The sequence below is a fragment of the Saimiri boliviensis genome, chromosome 15 (genome assembly GCF_048565385.1).
Source record: "Saimiri boliviensis isolate mSaiBol1 chromosome 15, mSaiBol1.pri, whole genome shotgun sequence".
In the NCBI taxonomy this organism is placed as follows: Eukaryota; Metazoa; Chordata; class Mammalia; order Primates; family Cebidae; genus Saimiri; species Saimiri boliviensis.
The window spans coordinates 28,719,948-28,744,143 of record NC_133463.1 but is presented as its reverse complement, the minus strand read 5'-3'; the positions used below and the strand labels follow the sequence as shown (position 1 = coordinate 28,744,143).

The window sequence follows — 24,196 nt, the reverse complement described above, 5'->3', positions numbered from 1 at the left end:
TTTGGGAAATGAAATAGTTGGAGAATTTAACTTTACCCCCCCACCTTAGGCAATATGTTTTAATGTATAAACTGTTAAGAAATAAGTGAACAAAATCACACCAAAGGAAATCTGCATGTCTATTTTATTTCCATTAGAAAAATATTATCTATATAACATTTTGGTCCACTTTCTTCTCCTTGACCTCAAATTTAAACACTTTAATTTTACTCAGGAAAAGCAGAATCACATACCTGACATGAGAATTAAATCGTTCACATCATTAATTTGAATTGGATATGTTCTTGATTATTTCTCAGGAATAATAAGTCTTCTTTCCTGCTTGTTATTTCTCTTTTATTTATTGAGTAACTATGTAATGAGTATCTCTTTCCTGTATTCAGGAATACAGGTGCACACAGGTGTAATTTAAAACAGTAACTGGATTCCTTCTCTAATCTTCAGTTCATGTTCAACTCTCCCTATTATATGGTATTTCCATAATAACATCAGATATTTTCATCAAATTCACACTGTCATCAATATTGGGAAAATTAAAATGTTAATTAAGAGGTTATATCAATTGTAAAAATTAAAATGTTAAAAATTCCAGACTACACAGCACTGTGCCTACTTAGAGTGATGCTGTTGTCAGAGGTCCTTGGACAGCTACTGCTTCAATTTCAATTCGGGCACCCTGTGAGGAAAATGAAACAATTTGTTGTAATCATTTTGTACAAATTGCAAGCTCTATAATACCTACCAAAAACATACAACTACAGCAATATAACATTTTTTTTTTTTTTTTTTTGACATAGAGTCTCGCTCTGTTGGCCAGGCTGGAATGCAATGGCATGATTTCAGCTCACTACAACCTCCGCCTCCTGGGTTCAAGGAATTCTCCTGCTTCAGCTTCCAGAGCAGCTGGGACTGTAGGCACCCACCACCATGCCCAGCTAATTTTTGTATTTTTAGTAGAGATGGGGTTTCACCATGTTGGTGAGGATGGTCTCCATTTCTTGACCTCGCGTTCCGCCCGCCCCAGCCTCCCAGAGTGCCGGGATTACAGGAGTGAGCTACCATGCCTGGCAAGATAACATTTTTAACATTAAACTTTTCAAAGAAGGAAAGGAGAAGGAAATACTCACTAAGAACCTATAACGGACCAGGTAACCATGCTAGGCATATCATATATAGTTTTAGCGCCTATGATTCTCACAGCAGCCCTATTAGAGAGATGTTTTCCCCTCAATTCACAGAATGATATGCTGAAGTGCAGAAGGAGTAATTAACTCATCCCAAGTCTTAGGCTAGACAGCAGAGGTTGTGATTCCTTTAACTTGTCTTGTGATTCCAAGTTAGAGCTCTTTCTACTATACCCAGTATCTTAGTAGGTTTGATAATGATCATTCCAAGTAACAGTTAATTAAAGCAATACAAATGACACTCTTAGGAAGTAAATTTTCTTTAGTGGAAACTGCAAGTGGGAGTCAGTAATAGCTGCTTTTTTATATGCAGTAATATTGTGCTGCTGAGCTTCGAGTTAGAGTACCAAAATCAAAGTGGTGAGAAATATGTGTGTCCCTGGTTTACAGATTCTTTTTCTAGTGGAAGGTTTAGATTTTTAATTATACAACAGCCACGTGAAATTTTTACTGCGGAAGTCACAAACAAACCTGGCTCAAATTTATAGTCCTCTAAGTAACATTACAACACAGCTGCTATTCTGATTCTATGTTCATGTGTTGGCTTAAAAAATGTCTTTTTTTTCATGCATGTAATATGGGGTATTTCCTTTCAGACTTTAAGTCTTGGGAAGCAGGGTCTATTTCTTTCTTTCTTTCTTTCTTTTTTTTTGAGACAAGGTCTCACTGTTACCCAGGCTGGAGCACAGTGGCTCGATTATAGCTCATTGCAACCTTCAAGTGTCACTCCCACCTCAGCCTCCCAAGTAGCTGGGAGTTCAGGTGTCCACCACCATGCCTGACTAAATGAAAATTTTTTCTGTAGAGATGGTAGTCTCGCTATGTTGCCCAGGCTGGTCTAGAACTCCTGGTCTCAAGTGATCCTCCTGTGTTTGCCTCTCAAAGCACTGGGATTAAAGGGGTAAGCCACCTGGCCCAGGCTACTTCTTTTAAGTTTCCTTTCACAGTGCTTAGTTTACTTATAGTCAGAAAACACCATAGAAGTGGAAACTGTACATTAGTCATTTAAAGTATACTTACTTTGGGCAAAGCAGCAACTTGGTAAGCAGCTCTAGCAGGAAAATTACTCTTGAAATCTGAATTTAGAAGAATTTCAGTTTTTAATAGAGAAGAGTGAAAAAAATAAAGATCAAGTGAAAAATTTTATTTTAATTTTCAGATATTGTGTTGTCACACTCTACAATTAAGACTCTGGCAAGTGCTTGATATACTAGTCAGTTCTTAGACATAAGCAACATTTTATTTATTTTTTTATTTTTGAGATAGAATCTCACTCTGTCACCCAGGCTGGAATGAAGTGGTGTGATCTCGGATCACTGCAACCTCTGTCTCCCAGGTTTAAGCGATTCTCCTGCCTCAGCTTCCCGAGTAGCTGGGATTACAGGCATGTACCACCACGCCCATCTCATTTTTGTATTTTTAGTAGAGACGGGATTTTGCCATATTGGCCAGATTGGTCTCAAACTCCTGATGTCAAGTCATCTACCCACCTTAGCCTCCCAAAGTGCTGGGATTACAGGTGTGTGTGAGCCACTGAGCCCAGCCTTGAGCAACATTTTAAAAAAGAGGCTCATCAGATTTGTTTGATAAAACATTTTGCCATATGATTCCTGTGATAGTTAATACTTTTCTAAATGTCTTAGCTTTCTGGCAAAGAAAATGAAATACTCTAACATTTTGATCTTGTGTGATGTGAATGGGGTTTTGTTTTTACAGTGATATTTGTAAACTACTTATCTAAATAGGGAACAACTGCCCATCTCCAGCAACTTTGGCAAGTACTTCCTCTGCCAACTTTGGTCTTTTCTAGTCATTTCTTCAGGAGAGAATAAGTAATAATGCATTTTCCATTTTTTTTTTTTTCCTTTTTGAGACAGAGTTTCACTCTTGTTGCCCAGGCTGGAGTGCAATGGTGTGATCTCAGCTCACTGCAACTTCCACCTCCCAGGTTCAAGCGATTCTCCTGCCTCAGCCTTGTAACTGGGATGACAGGCACCCACCGCTATGCACAGCTTATTTTTTGTATTTTTAGTAGAGATGGGATTTCTCCATGTTGGTCAGCCTGGTCTCGAACTCCTGACCTCAGGTGATCCACCTGCCTCAGCTTCCCAAAGTGCTGGGATTACAGGCATGACCACTGCTCCCAGCTGATGCTTTTTCCATGTTATACCTTTGTCTCATCCCACTAAGTGGTAAGAACACTGATTTTCCCCACTATGGCATTAATGTTACTAATAGCTAACATTTGCTCAGTGCTTGTAACACACCAGCTTCTGTTCTAAGTGCTTTACATGTTGTACTGACTTATTTAATCATTCCAACAACCCTCTAAGGTAGGAGTATATTATCTCCATTTTGCATATGAGAAAACCAAGGCGTAGAAATATTAAGTAACTAACTAATGAGTCTGAGAGAGCCAGAATAAAGACGGTGGCTGGACCTTACAGCAATAGTAAATAAAACCTATGCATAAAAGATTTTTAGGAGAGTTTAGAAAGCCTGAGAAGGGCTTAACGAAATTAAGCTTTTGAAAAATGACTATGTAGTGCTTCAGTACATTGTTTGAGGGAATGCAATAGAGATGTCTTAGAACTTTTTCATGGTGGTATAGGACACATTTCCAATCAGATTATTCATTATTTTAGGACAAGATCTATAACCATTTCTTTAGCATCTCCTACCACTCTTAATTCATAACGGACATTCATTAATATGAACAGATTTATTTCTTTTTAAAAATGGAAAACAGGAATAAAACCAAATTACTTACACTGTTTGTAGATTTCATTGACAGTATTGAAGTCATTTATGTCAGCCAGAAGAACAGTTGTTTTCACCACTAGAAGATATAAACATTGTCATTAGGTTTAGTTATTTGGTCTGATCCAAAACATTGCTTAGAAAAAGGGTATTTATGATTCTGAGACTGTCTTGATTAAAATGGGACTGAAATGGGACCAAAGAAGTGAAGTAGAACAGTTGCTATTCAAAACAACTTGAAATAGCAACAAAGGTATGGCACGGCATATTACTGGATGCCATATACTTTTCAAAAAGACCAAAGAACTATCAAACAGTAATGTGAAGTAAGATCAAATTGCTCACCATTAGTGAAGTCACAGCTTGCAGCTTTCAGAATTTCACTCATGTTTCTAAGAGCCTGTGAACCAAGCCAAGAAAGGCCTAAGTCACTGATGTTAGATTTAAAACTTTAATTAAATTCAATTAATCATCTTTGACTAATACCTCCTTAAATAGCTTATGTTGCAGAAAAATCCTCCCTACTTTTGTTAGGAAGCTTACAAGTGAATTGTTTCTTGGCTTTCCTTTCATAGAATGAGTCTTTCTGAAATGCAATGAAAAGGTTGTCTCCTTTTGTGCTTAAAAAGATTGGGTTAGGCCAGGCGAGGTGGCTCACGCCTATAGTCCCAGCACTTTGGGAGACCGAGATGGGTGGATGATGAGGTCAGGAGTTCGAGACCAGCCTGTCCAACATGGTGAAACTCTGTCTCTACTAAAAATACAAAAATTAGCTGAGTGTGGTGGTGGGTGCCTGGAATCCCAGCTACTTGGGAGGCTGAGGCATGAGAATCGCTTGAACCCAGGAGGCGGAAGTTGCAGTGAGCTGACATTGAGCCACTGCACTCCAGCCTGGTGACAGAGCGAGACCCTGTCTCAACAACAACAACAAAAAGATTGGGTTAAAGTCCCTTCTTCAGTGATAAATGTGTTAATTGTTCAACCAATGTCCACAGAAATAATTTCTCGAGTTCTTCACTCAATATTGCTTCAAGGATAAGTATGAGCTAGTAAGCATTAAAACGTTTTCTTTTAAAGCAGTATTTGACTTTAAAGAGTTCTTTTTCCTTTTTCTCAAAAAACAGTAAATAAACTGACGCACTCGCTTCTGGAAGAACATTTATTTTATCTTTATCTGTTTTTAGGTTCATTCTTCCTTCCCATTTTGCTGGTCACAATGTAATATTTGATTATATTCTTGTGTCTTTTAAAATAATCTTCCAAGCCGGGAGCGGTGGCTCAAGCCTGTAATCCCAGCACTTTGGGAGGCCGAGGCGGGTGGATCACGAGGTCGAGAGATCGAGACCATCCTGGTCAACATGGTGAAACCCCGTCTCTACTAAAAGTGCAAAAAATTAGCTGGGCATGGTGGCACGTGCCTGTAATCCCAGCTACTCAGGAGGCTGAGGCAGGAGAATTGCCTGAGCCCAGGAGGCAGAGGTTGCGGTGAGCCGAGATCGCGCCATTGCACTCCAGCCTGGGTCACAAGGGCGAAACTCCGTCTCAAAAAAAAAAAAAAAAAAAAAAAATCTTCTAAATAGGTAATATTTGGATATGGCAACAAAAAAATTCAAAAGCTATTAAAAAAGCATATACAGTGTAAAGATGTCTCTTCCCTTCTCTCCCTCTCCCCAGTTTCCCTCCTCAGAGGTAACCACTGTTTCTAATTGATTGTATATCCTTCTAGGTATGGTCAATGCTTGTGCTGCACACTTTTAAAAACACAAACAAGCACACATGGTGGTATACTGTGCATGTTGTTCTGCATCTTGGTTTTATTTTACCATGGAACAATTAGACATCTTTCCACATTAATTTAGTTGTATTGACCTAGCATGATTTCTTCAACCAGTTCTTTATGAGTGGCCATTTAGGTTTTTAAAAATCTTTGAGTATTATATGACTCAGTAAATGGATTATAGTTTATTGTTTTATTTTATTTTTTGAGATGGTGTCTTGCTTTGTCGCCCAGGCTGGAGTACAGTGGCGCAATCTCGGCTCACTGCAATCTCCACCTTCCAGGTTTAAGCCATTCTCCTGCCCTCAGCCTCCTGAGTAGCTAGGACTACAGGTACATGCCGCTGCACCCGATTAATTTCTTTCTTTTTTTTTTTTTTTTTTTGAGACAGGGGTCTCACTCTGTCGCCCAGGCTGGAGTGCAGTGGTGTGCTCTTGGCTCACTGTACTTCCACCTTCTGAATTCAAATGATTCTCATGCCTTCGCCTCAGCTGGGACTACAGGCATGTGCCACCACACCCAGCTAATCTTTGTATTTTCAGTAGAGACGGGGTTTTGCCATGTTGGCCAGGCTAGTCTCGAACTCCTGACCTCAGGTGATCTGGTCGCCTCGGCCTCCCAAAGTGCTGGGATTATGGGTGTGAGCTACCGTGCCTAGCCTCCCCTGACTAATATTTGTATTTTTAGTAGAGACAGGGTTTTACCATGTTGACCAGACCAGCCTTAAATTCCTGACCTCAAGTGATCTACCAATCTTGGCTTTCCAGAGTGCTGGAATTACAGGTGTGAGCCAACATGCCTGGCCTAAATGATGGTTTAATTGTATTTATTGGGTTAGAATTATATTCCCTATGCTTATTTTAAAAAAAGTTTACTGTTTACATTTTACTTCTGTGGTGGTAGTTGTTTTTTTTTTTTTGAAATGGGGCAGGTAAGTGGCCCCGAAAAGAAATTTCCCAATCCATGTGGAAGTGGCAACATGTCATCTGACGTTAATGGTTGAGGTTAAAGTCACTTTAGTGATAAGGAGGTAGAATCTCTTTTTTGGTTGTTAGATGATTCATGATCCACCAAATTTCCAACTCTTAGATCAAAAACTATGTTAAATCAAGCAGTAAGTAGTTTAAAAAACATTTTTCTGTTAATCTCTATAAAATAAATCAGGCAAGTGGATTCCTAATACTCTTTGACATTAAAAAGGTAGAGAAGAGGGAACCTCAAATGTGAAAAATGACTTACTTGCTTAGCTTCTTCTGCCACCCCTCCTGACACAAGCTGGCCACTTGAAGGGTCCATGCCTATCTGTCCTGAAATGTAAACGGTCCTGTCGACTAACACAGCTTGGCTGAAATAAACAGAAAGCTAGTGTATTTATATAAGTATAAAATGTGAAATTCAATGCTAGAAGACTTTTTTGATAGGACAGAGAAGTACAAATTGTAAAAAAAAAAAAAGAAAAGAAAAAAGATACATTGAACTTTATGAAAATTAAAAACTTTTGTTTATCAAAGATATCTTTAAGAAAATGAAAAGGGGCTGGATGCTGTAATCCTAGATGCTGTAATCCTCGATGCTGCAATCCTTCACCCTGGAAGGGTGAAGCAGGAGGGTCGCTTGGGGCCAGGAGTTTGAGACCAGCCTGGGCAACCACTCTGTCTCCACAAAAATAAAAAATAAAAAAACAGCTGAGTGTGGTGACGCATATCTGTAGTCCCAGCTACTCAGGAGTCTAGGGTGATTGAATTGCTTGACCCCAGGAGTTGGAGGCTGCAGTGAGCCATGACTATACCACTGCGTTCCAGCACTGGGAAACAGAGAGACCCCCCCCCCAAAAAAAAAAATGTGTGGTGGGCAAGTCATAGACTGGGAGAAAAATATTTGCAAAACATATACCTAGTAAAGGACCTGTATCCAGAATATATGAAGAACTGTTGTAATTATGTGAAGACAACCCAATAAAAATGAGTAAATGATACCTCACGAAAGAAAATATACAAAGAGAGTACATTACATTTTCTCAACATGATTAGTCATTAGAGAAATGCAAAGCAAAACCACACACAATAAGACATCACTGATAAAACAAACAGGCAATGATGTGGAGCAACCCTCATACATTGTTGGTAGGAATAAAAAATGGCATAGCTACTTTAGAAAATAGTTTGGCAGTTTCTTCAAAAATTTAAACATATACTTAACATACAACCCAGCAAACTCCTCTTCTTTTAGAGACAGGCTCTTGCTTTGTCACCCAGGCTGGAGTGCAGTGGTAGGATGTTGGCTCACTGGAGCCTTGACCTCCCAGGTCCAAGCGATCCTCCCATCTCAGCCTCCCAAGTAGCTGGGACTGCAGGTGTACACCACCATGCCTGGCTAATTTTTAATTTATTTTTATTTTTTGTAGAGATGAGGTCTTGCTATATTGCCTAGGCTGGTCTCAAACTCCTGGACTCAAGTGATCTTCCTGCTTTGACCTCCCAAAGTGCTGGGATTACAGGCGTGAGTCTCAACCTAGTAATTTCTTTCCTTGGCAACTATCCAAGAGAAATGAAAACATATGTCCAAAGATTTTATGTGAATTTTCAGAATAGCATTATTTATAGCAAAAAAGCAAGACACTTACACACATGCACCCATTGATAGATCCAACAAATGACTATATATTGTCTTATTTCACTTAAATGAAATCTTAGAAACGACAATAGCAGCAGATGATTAATTGCGGTGTCTTGGGCCAGGGGTGACCATAAATGGGTACAAGGGAATCTTTTTTTTTTTTTTTGAGACAGAGTGTCGCTCTTGTTACCCAGGCTGGAGTGCAATGGCGTGATCTCGGCTCACTGCAACCTCCGCCTTCTGGGTTCAAGCAATTCTCCTGCCTCAGCCTCCTGAGTAGCTGGGATTACAGGCACGCGCCACCATGCCCAGCTAATTTTTTTTTTGTATTTTTAGTAGAGACGGGGTTTCACCACATTGACCAGGATGGTCTCGATCTCTCAATCTCGTGATCCACCCGCCTCGGCCTCCCAAAGTGTTGGGATTACAGGCTTGAGCCACCGTGCCCGGCCAAGGGAATCTTTTTATTGAGACAGAATCTTGCTCTGTCATCCAGGCTGGAGTGCAGTGGCACAATCTTGGCTCACTGCAACCTCCTCCTCCCGGTTCAAGCGATTATCCTGCCTCAGCCTCCCGAGTAGCTGGACTACAGGAATGCACCACTACGCCCGGCTAATTTTTGTATCTTTTTTCAGTAGAGACGGGATTTCACTATGTTGGCCAGGCTGGTCTTGAACTCCTGACCTCATGATCCTCCCATCTTGGCCTCCCAAAAGGCTGAGATTACAGATGTGAGCCACTGTGCCTGGCCGTGGTACAAGGGAATTTTTTGGGAGTAATGGAAATGTTCTAAAATTTGACTATGACAGTGAATGCATGATTCTATACATTCACCAAAACTCATGGAACACTACACTTAATTAAAATAGGTAACTGTTTTTTTTTTTTTTTTGAGACGGAGTTTCACTCTTGTTACCCAGGCTGGAATGCAATGGCACGATCTCGGCTCACCGCAACCTCCACCTCCTGGGTTCAAGCAATTCCCCTGCCTCAGCCTCCTGAGTAGCTGGGACTACAGGCACGTGCCACCATGCCCAGCTAATTTTTGTATTTTTAGTAGAGACAGGGTTTCACCATGTTGACCAGGATGGTCTCGATCTCTTGACCTTGTGATCCACTCGCCTCGGCCTCCCAAAGTTCTGGGATTACAGGTGTGAGCCACTGCGCCCGGCCTTTTTTTTTTTTTTTTTTTTTTTTTTTTTTGAGATGGCATCTCGCTCTGTAGCCCAGGCTGGTGTGCAGTGGAGCAATCTTGGCTCACTGCAACCTCTGCCTCCCAGATCCCTGTTCAAGTAATTCTCCTGCCTCAGCCTCCTGAGTAGCTGGGATTACGGGCACAAGCCACCATGCCCAGTTAATTTTTGTACTTTTAGTAGAGATGGGGTTTTACCATGTTGGTCAGGCTGGTCTTGAATTCCTGACCTTGTGATCCACCCGCCTCGGCCTCCCAAAGTGCTGGGATTACAGGTGTGAGCCACTGTGTCCAGCTGCTTCCTCATTTTTTTTTTTAAACAGCTACCTATATTTCACAATATGGATATACTTTATTTAATTAGTCACCATTGCTTCCAATATTTTGTTATAAATAAAACTACAGTATACACACACACACACACACACACACACACACCCACCCACCCCCATACACTTTCCCTAACTAACTAAACTTTCCTTTCCTCTAGATCCCAGGGGTGCTCTGGTTGTGTCTTTCTTATACTATGTACAGGATCCTGCCTTGTGTTGTAACTCATCCTCATATTATCCTGTCTCCCAAGATATCTTAGACTCTAAACTCCTTGAGGTAGGGGCAATGTCTTACCACATCTCTATAGCTGTGTAGGGTGTAGGTGATTCCTTGCATACAGTAGGCACACTATAAGTACTTGCTGATGTTTTGCTCTTTAACCACTTAGTAGCATAAATAATTGTGGTTGTCAATGAATCTCTTTTCAGCAGGACCTGTCCACTTATAGCTAAGGAGGTATGTTTAAACTTGGTAACATGAGTCAGAAAATCTAGAAAGTCTTCTCAACTATCTGGCTTTCACACTGGTCCACAAATAGATAACTACTGAGTTTGTTAATTTATAATCTTTTCTCAGGTTAAATAATACCATCAGTGACACTGTTTATATTAACTGTCCTGTGTCCTGTGTAATTAGGACAGCCCTAGGTCCTGTGCAAAGTACCTTCAGCTTTCCCCATATCTGAAACACACTTTAAGACCATATGCATTATTATTTATCAGAAACTTCACGATAGTACAAAGAAACTCTGTTATTTTCAGAATATAAAAAGTAAGCTCTGGAGCTGAGACCATCTGAGCTATATAAGTTATCTCATATAGATGTAAAGAGGTTTGTTTATAAGAATAATTGTCTAGTTGACATATTCTGAAAATAAGAATCCTACTATTCACAGACAAGTGACAGTAGGATTCTTTAATTTAAAGAATTTTAAAATTTAAAAGTGCATTGTTCTACTTCGAAATTAAAGGGTAATCACACTTTCAAAAGCATTCTCACATTATAATCTACGCCACATGGGCTACCACTTCAAAAATTTATAACCATGAGGACAGTGTGCAAAATGAGTAATGCAAAGCAATGCACTGTTGAAATCGTTCAAGGTTCTGTCTGGAAGTATTCCTAAAATGTGCTGAGCTGATTGGCTAATTAGTGACAACACCCCATCGATCCAATGCCAGGGACTGAAAGTTCCACACATTTAAATTCTCCCTGGAGACGACCCAGGATTTTCAAAAAGTGTACTCACTACACACTCCATGCACAGAAACTCTTGTTTCCAAAAGGTTTCTAAAACATGTCCAATTAACTTTATCAGAATATAAGTAGTTAGTTGGAGTCTGTTTTTTTCTTAAACATTAAAATAAGCACCATTTCTAGTCACTTAGTGCACAAGAGGCACAATGTTCTGGAAGTCTCCACACCATGAAGGTGGTTGATGGCTTTTTTCTTGTTATATTGGCACATTATATGATGACTCCCCTCTTTTTTGCTTTCAGCTTTATAAAGACAGTTGACTCCTATCCACCTTCAAGTCAGCCAGGAACATTACTGTTATGCTTTCTTTCTTGAACAAGCCCAGGGAGTATTTCTAAGGAGGTCAAGGAAGGAGTATGCTCTTTAGCAGGTTCCAGGACAAAGTGTCTCTTATAATCACTTTGATTTGGTTGTATCCCTCTTGTTCAGAAGTAAAAGTGTTTTTCTAAATGCTACCACTGTGTGATTGAGGGAAAGACATTAGGGCAGAAGGAGAAAAAAAGATTACAGATTTTTACTTATAATGTCGCGTAACTATTCTCACTGTCTTTACCTCCAAATTTCTATCAGAATTCTCTTCTTAAAAGATCTGATCATGTTCCACCCTGCTTAAAAACATTTAGCCTGGGCAACATGGCAAAACCCCAGCTCTACAAAAAAATACAAAAATTATCCGGGCGTGGTGGCTTGAGCTTGTATTCCCAGCTACTTGGGAAGCTGAGGTGCGAGGATGGCTTGAGCCAGGGAGGCTGAGGCAGCACTGAGCAGTGATCCCAGCTCTCGCTTGGGTGACAGAGCGAGACACTGTCTCAACACACACACACAAACACACACAACCACAACAAAAAACCACATTTGATTGTTCCACATTATATATGAAATAAAGTTTATATTCTTCCATTTAGTATTGGAATCCACTATAACCTGTACCCTACTAAAATCTAATTTGTATTGGTCACTTTTATTTAATTCCCAAAATAATCTTATCAAATGGTATTATTTATGCCCACTTAGAAGACAAAGAAGCAAACTAAGAAAGGTTAAGTCATGCTGCAAGGTCATATAATTAAAAAGAGGCAAAACAAGAATTCAAATCCAAAGCCCAACTCTTAATCAGCCTTTCTCAAAGGAATCAGTCATACACAGTGAAACATAGTAAGAAATTTTCCAATTTTTGTTTTTCCATCTACATAAGAGACAACAAACTAAATGATTAAGACTAGGCTCTAGAACCCATTCCTAAATTCAAATTTTGTTACATCACTTTTTAGTGGTGTAACTTTTGGCAAATTATTTAATTTGCACACATTAGTTTCTTCATCTGAAAAATGGGGACTATAATATAACCATGCACATAAATCACTTAGAACAGTGCCTGGTGCTGGCTGGGTGTGGTGGCTGATACCTGTAATCCCAGCACTTTGGGAGGCCAAGGTGGGTGGATCACCATAGGTCAGGAGTTCAACACCAGCCTCGCCAATGCGGAGAAACCTTGTCTCCATTAAAAATACAAAAATTAGCTGGGCGTGGTGGCACATGCTTGTAATCCCAGCTACTTGGGAGGCTGAGATATGAGAATCGCTAGAATCTGTGAGGTTGTGGGGTGTAGGTTGCAGTGAGCCGAGATTGCGCCACTGCACTCTAGCCTGGGCAACAGAGTGAGACTCAGTCTCAAAAAAACCCAACCAGCCAAACAAACAAAACCTAGTGCTGAGTAAGCAACAGTAAATGTTAGCAATTATGACTCTGCCCCATCTGATTACATTAAGGAGAAAAAACTTATCAATTTTAGAAAACAAATTTAAAAATCACTTAAAATTTTTTAATTAAACATTTTTAAAAATAGAGATGGGGTCTCACTATGTTGCCCCAGCCGGTCTTGAACTCCTGGCCTCAAGCAATCCTCTTCACCTTGGCCTCCCAAAGTGTTGTGATTACAGGTGTGAGCCACATTACCCAGCCAAAGAAACATCACTCTTAACCAGGCATCCCCAAACTATGGCCCGCGGGCTGCATGCAGCCCCCTGAAACCATTTATCTGGCCCCCCGCCGCACTTCAGGAAGGGGAACCTCTTTCACTGGTGGTCAGTGAGAGGAGCACAGTATGTGGCGGCCCTCCAATGGTCTGAGGGACAGTGAACTGGCCCCCTGTGTAAAAGTTTGAGGATGCCTGCTCTTAACAAAGAGAGAGCTGGCCTCAGGTTTTGAGCCAAACACAATATCTAGCTAAAGTTTAATAACACCTTTTTAAAAATTGAGTTTATTATTTACTGTTACTTTCTATTGAATTTTTTATTTATTGTAAAGCTTCCTTTTTAAATTAACTTGTTACACAAAATGAAGTGAGCCATCTCAAAGAAATAGGTTAAGTAAATTACAAGTGATAGATTTGGCAAACAAACAAAAAGAAGTAGCACTTGAATTATGAAAACTTTCTCCCCCAAATCTTTATACCATGCATTCTTCTACCTCCATGCCCTCACTCAAGCCACTCCCTCTACCTGACTTCCACCTCCATGCCCTTCACTCAATGACTTCCTGTTGAAATCCTTAACGAATTAATTTAAAAATCAAACTTTACAACACTACTATAAATGACAAAACCAATTTTCAAAACCAAAGGACTATCTCTCACAAGGAAGCTTCCTAAATCTCCTTTTTCCTCTTCCACCTCAAGTTAAAATGAAGGTGTCTTTTTTCTCCTTTACTCCATACCCCACTAGCCCTCTCACTCCTGCTGCATTTTATTTCCAAGTTTTCTATAATAATTCCTGTTCTGGCCAGGTGCGGTGGCTCACACCTGTAATCCCAGCACTTTGGGAGGCTGAGGCAGGAGGATCACCAGGTCAGGAGATCGAGATCATCCTGGTCAACATGGTGAAACCTCCTCTTAAAAAAAAAAAAAAAAAAAAAAAAATTCCTGTTCTGTCACATCTCAGTGCCTTTTCTCACAGCGGTAGGTTTAAAGGAGGGAGCTAGGGCTTGACTTCAAATCAAACTGTCACTTACAGACTCTCTGACCTTGACTCGGAGCTTGAGTTTTCTTTTTGTAAAATGGGAATGGGACTTAAGAGAAGGTGGTTGTCATGGTGTCTGGCATAGAGCATGCACTAAATTAAAATGTCCATTTTTCTTTTTCCCATATATATGAACGTTTTGCACACTGGGTTGTCTTTATACATTTTTGTACTCCTAAGTGCTTGGCATATAGTAAGCATTTAATGTACTTTAGTGAAGAATTAAAAATAAACACAAAAAGTTATCTTAGAAAAAGAAAGTCTCCAATAATGCAAACGATAAGATCCAATAGTTTTAAAGCTGAGACATTTTAAGAAAACGAAGTTTAAAAATAGAATTAACCTTTCCATTTAAAAGCACTTCTGACAAGTAGAAACAAAAACACACAGGGTAGACTTTCTGGCCAGTATACATATATTTAGCTAGAGCATGTTGGCACAAGCTTAGAAAATAATCTTTGCTATGATTTGTATTTATTAGTGGGAAATAAGACTGGGCAATGAATTGACAAACATTACAACGCATTTCCACGTGTTGTAGAAACCAGTGGCTTGGGTAGATGTGCAGGGATTTGCTAAGCATTTCTGTTAAAAGAACTCAGCTCTCTTCTGTGGAGCCCCATCAACAACTACATCTGTTGATGGGGCTCTTTCCAATTGAGAGAGGGTTAGACTAGATATGAAGCTAATGAAAGACGTCGGTCACAAAGGACCGCATATTTTATGATTCAATTTATAGGAAATGTCCACAACAAGCAAATCCCTGAAGATGAAAGTAGATTGTTAGGGGCCAGGCGGGAGAGGAGAATGGGGAGTGAATGCTAATGGGGATGGGATTTATTTTTGGGGTGAGGAAAATGTTCTAAAGAAAGTGGTGATGGCTGCACAACTCTGAGTATGGTCAAAACCATTGAATTGTACACGTTAAAAGGGGTGAATTTTATGGTACGTGAATTATAACTCAATAAAGCTGTTAACAGGAAAACAAAAACGACCCTCTCCCCCAAACAAAACGCAGGGTCTGAAGACTTCTAACCAGGGACAGCTTTCTGGCAGGCTGGGGCTTCGCTGCGTGGCTGCCCCAGCCAGAACGAGTAAAGTTCTTTGGCGCGCAGGCTCGCAGGTACCACCGTGGCTCCCAACTCGCTGTGGGTCTTCGGGTGCGTTGCCCGCTTTCCGGGCTCAGTTTCCTCGCATGTTCACAGGGGCTCCGACTCGGAGTGGCCCCAACCCCAAATCCCCGAACCCGCACGCCCCAGGTCCGTCACTGCTCCCACCAGCCACGTTACCTGTAGGGTCCAACGGCCCCTGGGGCTTTCGCGGTGCTGATCACCCTTCTGATCAAGGACGACATGGCTAAGACTTTCCTCCTGCGGCCCTTTCTTCTTCAGGAGAAGAAGCCCCCGCACTACCCCTTCTCGCTTCTCACTGGACTGACCAACCCTAGTAGCGCCTTTCCCCTAAGGCGCCCGCAGGGACGGGCTCGCGTGGCATTCTGGGAACTGTAGTCTCGGCGCCGCTCCAGGCCACGTGGAGGAAGCGCAGGGTCTGGCGCATGCGTCCTCTAGCACGCTTGCCAGGCGCTTTTCCTTGGTGGGGACTGTCGCGGAGGCTTGTCATTCTGACCCGGGGAGTCGTCAGAGCGTCTGGCAGGTTGGTCGTGAGGGTTTGGTGCCTTCCAGTGCTGCGAATGTCGGGGGGACTGTGTGTGGCGACACCCCGCTTGGCGCCCGCCTCTCCTCATCTTCTCTCCCTCAGACTCCGCTGACCTCTTCTTTCCTTGATGCCTGTGCCCGGGGCCCCTCTTCCTGTCGCATCTCCTTTGGCCCCTGCGCTCGAGCCCCCTACGTCTGTCATTTCCCTTTATTGCCCCGCCTGGCGGAGGCCATCCTGGGAATGGGCTTGTATCCCTCTTCTGCAACCCGAAAGGACTAAAATGGGTCGGTCGGTCATTCAGGGGACCACGCTGAGATGTGGGCGTTAGCCACTTTCCTGCTCCTACAGTGTTCCCTTCTCTAGGGTGCTCCTCGGGCTTTACAAGGTCACTACTGAACCTTGTAAAGGTTCAAAAAAACTATAAAATGAGGATAATACCAGTGACCACAGATATCCCTAGTGATTGGGATATCATTTCAGGAAGTAAGATAGCGATCTGGAATGGCCCAGATCCCTTGTGAGTATTCTGCTGTGTCAGAAGGGATGATACTTGGCTAAATATTTCTTATTCTCTTAGTATTTGCATTATAAATACACTTCATTTCTTCATTTATGCGGGCACTCACAGATATATAATGAGTCCCTATTGTGTGTAAGGCACTCTGCTAGGTGCTAGGAATGCAATAGAAAAAAAAAAAGTAAGACCTCTGCCTTCCCTGCTTCCTAAAGATAATATAAGAAAACTCCTTTATTCCCTCATTTTGTCCTATAAGCTGCCAAGGTTTTATTTATTTTTTCTTTCTTTATTTTTTTTTTTGAGACGGAGTTTCGCTCTTGTTACCCAGGCTGGAGTGCAATGGCGCAATCTCGGCTCACCGCAACCTCCGCCTCCTGGGTTCAGGCAATTCTCCTGCCTCAGCCTCCTGAGTAGCTGGGATTACAGGCACACGCCACCATGCCCAGCTAATTTTTTGTATTTTTTTTTAGTAGAGACAGGGTTTCACCAGGATGACCAGGATGGTCTTGATCTCTCGACCTCGTGATCCACCCGCCTCGGCCTCCCAAAGTGCTGGGATTACAGGCGTGAGCCACCGCGCCCGGCCAGCTGCCAAGGTTTTGACCTGACTCCTTCCAGCTCAGGAACCCTCTGATCTTTTTCACTGGTTGGGGCCTGGAATAGAAAACCTTTCAGTCTGGCCTCCCCTTGCCTATTCAGGTTTCATTGTCATCTACTCTCTCTTCCCACTAGAGTCCTAGAGTCCTCACTCCTATACACACAGTAGATTCCCGAATACTCTTTTTTCCTTATCTGCAAATTCCAGCTAACTGAAATCCTATTTTCTCTTACTTTTCCTACCAATTAACATTTTTTTCTTTTTCTTCTTTCCTTCCTTTCCTTTCCTTTTTCTTTTTTTTTTTTTAATTTATCTTCTTTTTTCTAAGACAGGGTCTTACTCTGTCACCCAGGCTGGAGTTTAGTGGCATGATCTTGGCTCACTGCAACCTTGACCTCCCGGGCTTATGGGATCCTTCAGCCTGAGCATCTCAAGTAGCTGGAATTACAGGCGCGTGCCACCACACCCAGCTAATTTTTGTATTTTCTTTGGAGTTGGGATTTCTTCATGTTGGCCAGCCTGGTCTCTAAATCTTGAGCTCAAGCAATTCTCCCACCTCAGCCTCCCAAAGTGCAGGGATTATAGCTGTAACCATCACACCCGGCCACATTTTTTTTTTTCTTTTCTTTCTCCTGTTTCTTATTGTGTTGTACTGTATAATTTAGTATTTTATTATGTGAGGTCTTGTTTTCTAATTGTTGTGTGTTTCAAGAATAGTGGATTGGAGAGGGAAGGGGTGAGGAAAAAAAAAAAAAAAGAACAGTGGCTAGAGTCAGACTGCCTGGTTTGAATCTCAGCACTATCACAAGCTTAGTAGCCTTGGGCTGGTATAGCATCTCTGTGCTTTAATTTCTTCATTTATAAAATGATGATAATACCAGTGACCACAGAGTTGTGAGAATTAAATGAATAAGTCATGTAGAATAGTGCCTGCCACATCAAGTTCTCAATGCTGCCTAAGATGATGAAATTCTTATTCTGCTTTGGTATTATATACAGCCTCAAACTATTAGGCACATAGTAGGTGCCCAAAAGTTTGTTAAATTTGATTAAACTAAATAATTAAGAGACGCTTTTTATTTACAAAATAATTCATCATTTAGGTTTGTAAATAAGAAGCTACCTTGGAGCATTACAAATGATTCAACTTGTGTAAAATATTTCTTGTGAAACAAGGTACTTTATTCTTTTTTTTTTTTTTTTTTTTTTTTTTTAAGACAGAGTCTCACTCTGTCCCCAGGTGCCAGGCTGGAGTGCAGTGGCGCGATCTAGGCTCACTGCAACCTCCACCTCCTGGGTTCAAGCAATTCTCCTGCCTCAGCCTCCCGAGTAACTTCGACTACAGGCACCCGCCACCACGCCCAGCTAATTTTTGTATTTTTAGTAGAGACGGGGTTTCACCTGTTGGCCAGGATGGTCTCGATCTCTTAACCTCGTGATCCACCTGCCTTTGCCTTCCAAAGTGCTGGGATTACATGCATGAGCCACTGCGCCTGGCCGGTACTTTTATTCTTAAGGCAGATTTTATATTAAGTTGGAATCACCAGCTTTTTAGATCTGGAAGAAAACAGAGATCATCTAGTTAATTCCCAGGTTCTCAAACTGGAGTCCGTTATACCAAAGGGGGTGTCTGGTCAATCAGAGGATACTAAGCTGTATCAGCAAACATAACATATCCATTTTATTTGAAGATTTGGGGAAAATATTTTCATAAAGGTGGCACATATTTAGTGCTTATTAAAGTTTTGACAAAACTGACTTGAAGGTGAAGATAAGAGTTAAGATTCCTTCTGGAAACTTTTTTGTTGTTGTTTTTGAGACAGGGTCTTGCTCTGTCACCCAGGCTGGAGTGCAGTAATGTCATCAAGGCTCACTTACTGCAGCCTTGACCTCCCTGTCTCAAGTGATCGTTCCACTTCAGCCTCCTGGTTAGGTGGGACCACAAATGCATAACCATGCCCAGCTTATTTTTTTATTTTTTGTAGAGATGAGGTCTTACTATGTTGCCCAGGTTGGTTTTGAACTCCTGAGCTCAAGCAATCCTCCTTGGCCTCCCAAAGTACAGGCATTATAGGTGTGAGCCACCACATTGGGCTTCTGGAAACTTTTAAACTAAATTGTACGACTTCATAAAGATGCGTCTTATATTCATTCCCTTCTGCTGATAGAGGACCACCGCTAGTTCGATTTGTTCGTATTTTAGTCTGGACCCAAAGCTCAGGGATGTTCCCAGGGTTATCCTAATCCTCCAGCAGGAGCCTTTTCTTGGCCCATTCTAATCTTGAGCAGAGCTAGAGTTCCTATGGTAGTCTTGTCTAGTCTTGCTGGTGAGTTCTGATTCAAGCAGGTAATAGTAGGTTAGCTAAGTTGTTCTGGAAAATATTCTGAATGGCTTTTAATGCTGCCTGATCTCAGTCATGTGCTTCACTAGCCAACCGGTTCTGCAGAACTCCATTTACTTTCTTCATACTGTTTAATTTGAAAAATGTTTTTGCTTGTAGATATAGTTATCTTCCATTTAGCTGAAATTAGTGGAGGGAGACAGTGAAATGGCATCAATCCCTGTTATTTATTATTTAAGAATAATAGCTACCATAAACTGAGCCTTTAGTTAGCATAAAGCCCCGTGCTAAGTGAGTTGTGTATATGCACTTTCCAAAGCCAAAACTGTATACAGTGTGTATATGTTTGTTTGTTTATTTATTTTGAGACAGAGTCTCACTCTATCACCAGGCTGGCGTGCAGTGAGGTGATTTCGGCTTGCTGCAACCTTCGCCTCTTGAGTTCAAGAGATTCTCGTGCCTCAGCCTCCCGAGAAGCTGGGATTACGGTGCATGCTGTCACAACGGGCTCATTTTTGTATTTTTTAGTAGAGATGGGATTTCACCATGTTGGCCAGGCTGGTCTTGAACTCCTGGCCTCAAGTGATCCACCCACCTTGGCCTCCCATAGTGCTGGGATTATAGGCATAAGCCATCGCACCTGGCCTGTATATAATGTTTATTTAATTATCACAGCAACTTGTAGAGGAAGAGGCTGAGGCTGAAAGAGAGAAAGTCATTTTCCTAAGATTATGTAACTAAAAAGTGTAAAGAAGGAATTTGAACCCGCGTCTTTCAAACTCCATAGTGAAAGCCCTTAACCACTATACGCCAGTCTTAATTTTTTTTTTTTTTTTTTTTTTTTTTTGAGACGGAGTTTCGCTCTTGTTACCCAGGCTGGAGTGCAATGGCGCGATCTTGGCTCACCGCAACCTCCGCCTCCTGGGTTCAGGCAATTCTCCTGCCTCAGCCTCATGAGTAGCTGGGATTATAGGCACGCGCCACCATGCCCAGCTAATTTTTTGTATTTTTAGTAGAGACGGGGTTTCACCATGTTGACCAGGTTGGTCTCGATCTCTCGACCTTGTGATCCACCCGCCTCGGCCTCCCAAAGTGCTGGGATTACAGGCTTGAGCCACCGCGCCCGGCCTGCCAGTCTTAATTTTGTATGAGGTCTTGCGTTGGAAAAGGAAGTGAGTGAAGGGGGCGGGTAGTTAACTTAGTGGCTCTCAGTGGGAGTGGGCAAATCCTGATGTGGCTGGCATTTTGGACGTTTGTGCAGGTGTTTTGGTTGGAATAATAATTGGGCTAACATTGTTGGCATTTATTGTGCAGGAACAGGGATGTTAGCTAGCCAGCCTGCCATGTACAGAAAAGCCCCACAATAGTCCAGTGCCTAATTTATATAAAATTATTGGTTACACAGGTTTTTGTTTTTTTTTTTTTGTTTTTTGAGACAGAGACTTGCTCTGTTGCCTAGGCTGGAGTGCAGTGGTGTAATCTCGCCTCACTGCAACCTCCACCTCCTGGGTTCAAGCGATTCTCCTGTCTTAGCCTCCCGAGTAGCTGGGACTACAGGTGTGCACCACTGCACCCAACTAATTTTCGTATTTTAGTAGAGATGGGGTTTCGCCGTGGTAGCCAGGCTGGTCTTGAACTCCTGACCTCAAATGCGCTCGCCTCAGCCTCCCAAACTGCTGGGATTACAGGCGTGGGCCACTGTGCCCGGCCTGTTACACAGTTTTAGTATGCACTGAATTTTCCAGGAATGCAATAAATTAAAGCAAGTTTGTACTTTTTTTTTTTTTTGAGACGGAGTTTCGCTCTTGTTACCCAGGCTGGAGTGCAATGGCGCGATCTCGGCTCACCGCAACCTCCACCTCCTGGGTTCAGGCAATTCTCCTGCCTCAGCCTCCTGAGTAGCTGGGATTACAGGCACTCGCCACCATGCCCAGCTAATTTTTTGTATTTGTAGTAGAGACGGGGTTTCACTATGTTGACCAGGATGGTCTCGATCTCTTGACCTCGTGATCCACCCGTCTCGGCCTCCCAAAGTGCTGGGATTACAGGCTTGAGCCACCGCGCCCGGCCCGCAAGTTTGTACTTTTGTTGAGGGTGCTACTTTACTAAGGAGTGTTTACCAATTTGGAAAATTACATCATCAGTGGCATTGTTATCTTCTCTTTGAGGTGCTGGTACAACACACCTGTGCTGCATTGCCTTTGTGGCTGTTGAATTCATGGTAATTCTGTGTATAGGTAGAAGTAAAGACTGGCATTAAAATATTGAACTGCTTTGAGAACAGCTTGGTAAATATCAGCTGCTCTGAGCTCCCCTGCCTCCTAGTGTTTCCATGTATAGGGCCCTTCAGATTTCCTACAGTCAGCAACAAGAGTTAATGACGGTTACATCGGGGTTGGAGGGCTTCTAGGACCCTTATCCAGCTTTATGGATTGTGCCAATGACTGTGCTGATGCCTGTGGGGATGTCATTATCCCCTGGGTTCAAAATCTGTTTCATAATATCATCTAGTATAGTTGTGGCAAAATAGTTACTATTATTTTACCACAAAATAGTTAATATTATTTTATTAAAATTACTTCTTAGTTCTCCTTTATGTTACAGTTAGGGCATTTATTGTAGGGTATGTCTTGATATGTGTCTAATAGGTTATAACAGTCATTTCATATCAAAATAGAAAACAGCTGCTGCAAACTGAATCAGTGAAAATAGGAGATGTTGAGTTTGAAAGTTGGGAACTACTGAGTGATAAATCAGTTGGGCTCCCACTATGCTTTTGTCCTTATATTGCTTCAAATCGAAAGAAATCATTATCTATTAATATTATAAATTAAATACATAGCTGGCCTCATCTAAGTAGTAGAAATGAAAACATCAGTAATTTGTGTTGTTTTTAATAAAGTTTATCCTTTTGGAATAGGGTGTTCTATATTTCATTGATTCAAGTGGGTCTTATTTCACCTAAGAATCAAGATAAAGTGTTTGAACTAATTAAAAAAATTTTTTATCACCCATATCAATCTTATCTCATTTTTCATTCTTCTAACAGACTTTATGTGGTATCAACAGTTGTATATGATTTGGCAGTGCAAACTGGAATGTACTAATAGGGTTGTTCCGTCAGTAGACTTATCTTGAATCACACGAATATTTATTCATTAAGTTTATTTTTATTTTCAAGTGGAAGTTTCCTTTCCCTGTATTAAATGTATTACTTCCTTTCTAGAAATGTCTAATGCAAAAGAAAGAAAACATGCTAAGAAAATGAGAAACCAGCCTACCAATGTGACTCTGTCCTCTGGCTTTGTGGCTGACAGAGGTGTAAAGCACCACAATGGAGGTGGAAAACCTTTCCAAGCTCAAAAACAAGGTAAGAGACACATGATGCTCTCTCCACTCCCATTTTGACCAAATTGCTTTTGTCAACTCTTTTGATAGTCATTATCTAAATAGTAAATGAACTGAATTATAAACAGTTACAGGAGACCCTCATTATTTTTCAATTTTCTACTTGCAAGTTTGCCTACTTGCCAAAGCTTATTTGTAGTCCCAAAATCTATAGCCGTGGAGCTTTGGCTATCATTCATGGACATACATAGAGCAGAAAAAGTTTTGAGTTGCCCCATGTTTACGTTATCAGCTGAGCTTCCCATCCTTCATCCAGAAATGGCCAGAGGATGGAGGCAGTACAGGGGCAGGGCAGTACAGTGCAAGAAACTCCAGCTCTCCTGGGGTTTGACTCTCAGTCCTGGGGCAGCCTCATGCAAGTCACTTAGCATTTCTAGATTTCATTTTCTCTTTTACAAAATAAAGGAAATGGATTCTACCAGGATGGGTTGGTTTTAGGACTTAAGATTATAATATGGCCAGGTGCGGTGGCTCTCACCTGTAATCTCAGCACTCTGGGAGGCTGAGATGGGCAGATCACCTAATGTCAGGAGTTCGAGATCAGCTTGGCCAACATGGCAAAACTCTGTCTCTACTCAAAATACAAAAATTAGCCAGGCATGGTGGCGCGTGCCTGTTGTCCCAGCCACTCGGGAGGCTGAGGCAGAAGAGTTGCTTGAACCTGGGAGATACATGTTGCAGTGAGCCAAGATTGTGCCACTGCACTCCAGCCTGGGTAACAGAGTGGGACTCTGTCTCAAAAAAAGAAAAGAATAAAAAAAGATTATAATCTATGAGAGATGGAGATATATATGTACCCCCAATGAATGGTTCAGTTTTCATTAATTCATCGACTTAATTCAGTGACCATATGTAACATAACTACTATACATAATGAAAATTGGCTATGCATATTTTAGAGCTGATATATTTTATTTCTACCTTAACACCAATTATTATTACACTTCTATATTTCCTAAGAGAAATGTAGTATAGCCATCATATCTGTATTTCACTGGTATGCTGACTTTAGATCCTTATGAAGGAAGATCACAGTTGTTCGTTCAGGCAGCAGTAGAAAGTACCAGTTTGGGAAGACAGCAAAGCAAGTGGCCAAGAACTTGTTTGTAATGCTTTAAAAAACTGTGGGTCAGGTCTGATGAAGAAAATTTTAGAGTCAAATTCATAAGATCTAGATTTAGATCCTACGGTTGATGCCTACCATGCTATGTGATAAGCCTTTCACACATTTTATCTCATTTAAACCTCACAATGTTCTAAGATTATAGTGGCTTCATAATTAGTAACATAATTGAAATAAGCAGGAACACTATAAAATTCTCTACTGATCCCTTAATTTACATACAGTTTGTTTTTTTTTTTTGAGACAGAGTCTTGCTCTGTCAACCAGGTTAAAGTACAATGATGCGATCTTGGCTCACTGCAACCTCTACCTCCTGGGTTCGAGTGTTTCTCCTGCCTCAGCCTCCCAAGTAGCTGGGACTACAGGCGTGCGCCACCACTCTTGGCTAATTTTTGTATTTTTAGTAGAGACAGGGT

General features: G+C 41.4%; 2 protein-coding genes across 2 annotated transcripts in view; one reads left to right on the top strand and one right to left on the bottom strand.

The window, feature by feature from the left end:
• Window positions 1-106: 106 nt before the first annotated feature.
• On the bottom strand, window positions 107-15,622 carry RIDA (reactive intermediate imine deaminase A). Its single transcript, XM_003943039.4, has 6 exons — window positions 15,426-15,622; window positions 6,961-7,066; window positions 4,290-4,344; window positions 3,955-4,023; window positions 2,205-2,260; window positions 107-676 (listed from the first exon to the last, which is right to left on the bottom strand). The coding sequence occupies exons 1-6, from the start codon at window positions 15,488-15,490 to the stop codon at window positions 614-616; spliced, it is 414 nt and encodes a 137-aa protein (XP_003943088.1). The 5' UTR covers window positions 15,491-15,622; the 3' UTR covers window positions 107-613.
• Window positions 15,623-15,691: 69 nt separating this feature from the next.
• Window positions 15,692-24,196, top strand: part of POP1 (POP1 homolog, ribonuclease P/MRP subunit) — a 45,748-nt gene continuing 37,243 nt past the window's right edge. Inside the window, exons 1-2 of the mRNA XM_003943037.3 lie at window positions 15,692-15,789; window positions 22,476-22,619. Coding sequence (XP_003943086.3) covers window positions 22,478-22,619 — 142 coding nt within the window. The 5' untranslated portion in view covers window positions 15,692-15,789; window positions 22,476-22,477. The remainder of the gene's footprint in view (window positions 15,790-22,475; window positions 22,620-24,196) is intronic.

Bases quoted from the DNA above. Each gene is read 5' to 3' on its own strand.
- RIDA (XM_003943039.4), bottom strand. From the start codon at position 15,490: ATGTCGTCCTTGATCAGAAGGGTGATCAGCACCGCGAAAGCCCCAGGG. The intron at 7,067-15,425 runs GTAACGTGGCTG...TGTTTATTTCAG, and splicing joins GGGGCCGTTGGACCCTACAG to CCAAGCTGTGTTAGTCGACA. The intron at 677-2,204 runs GTAAGTATACTT...TTTTCCTCACAG, and splicing joins AAGTTGCTGCTTTGCCCAAA to GGTGCCCGAATTGAAATTGA.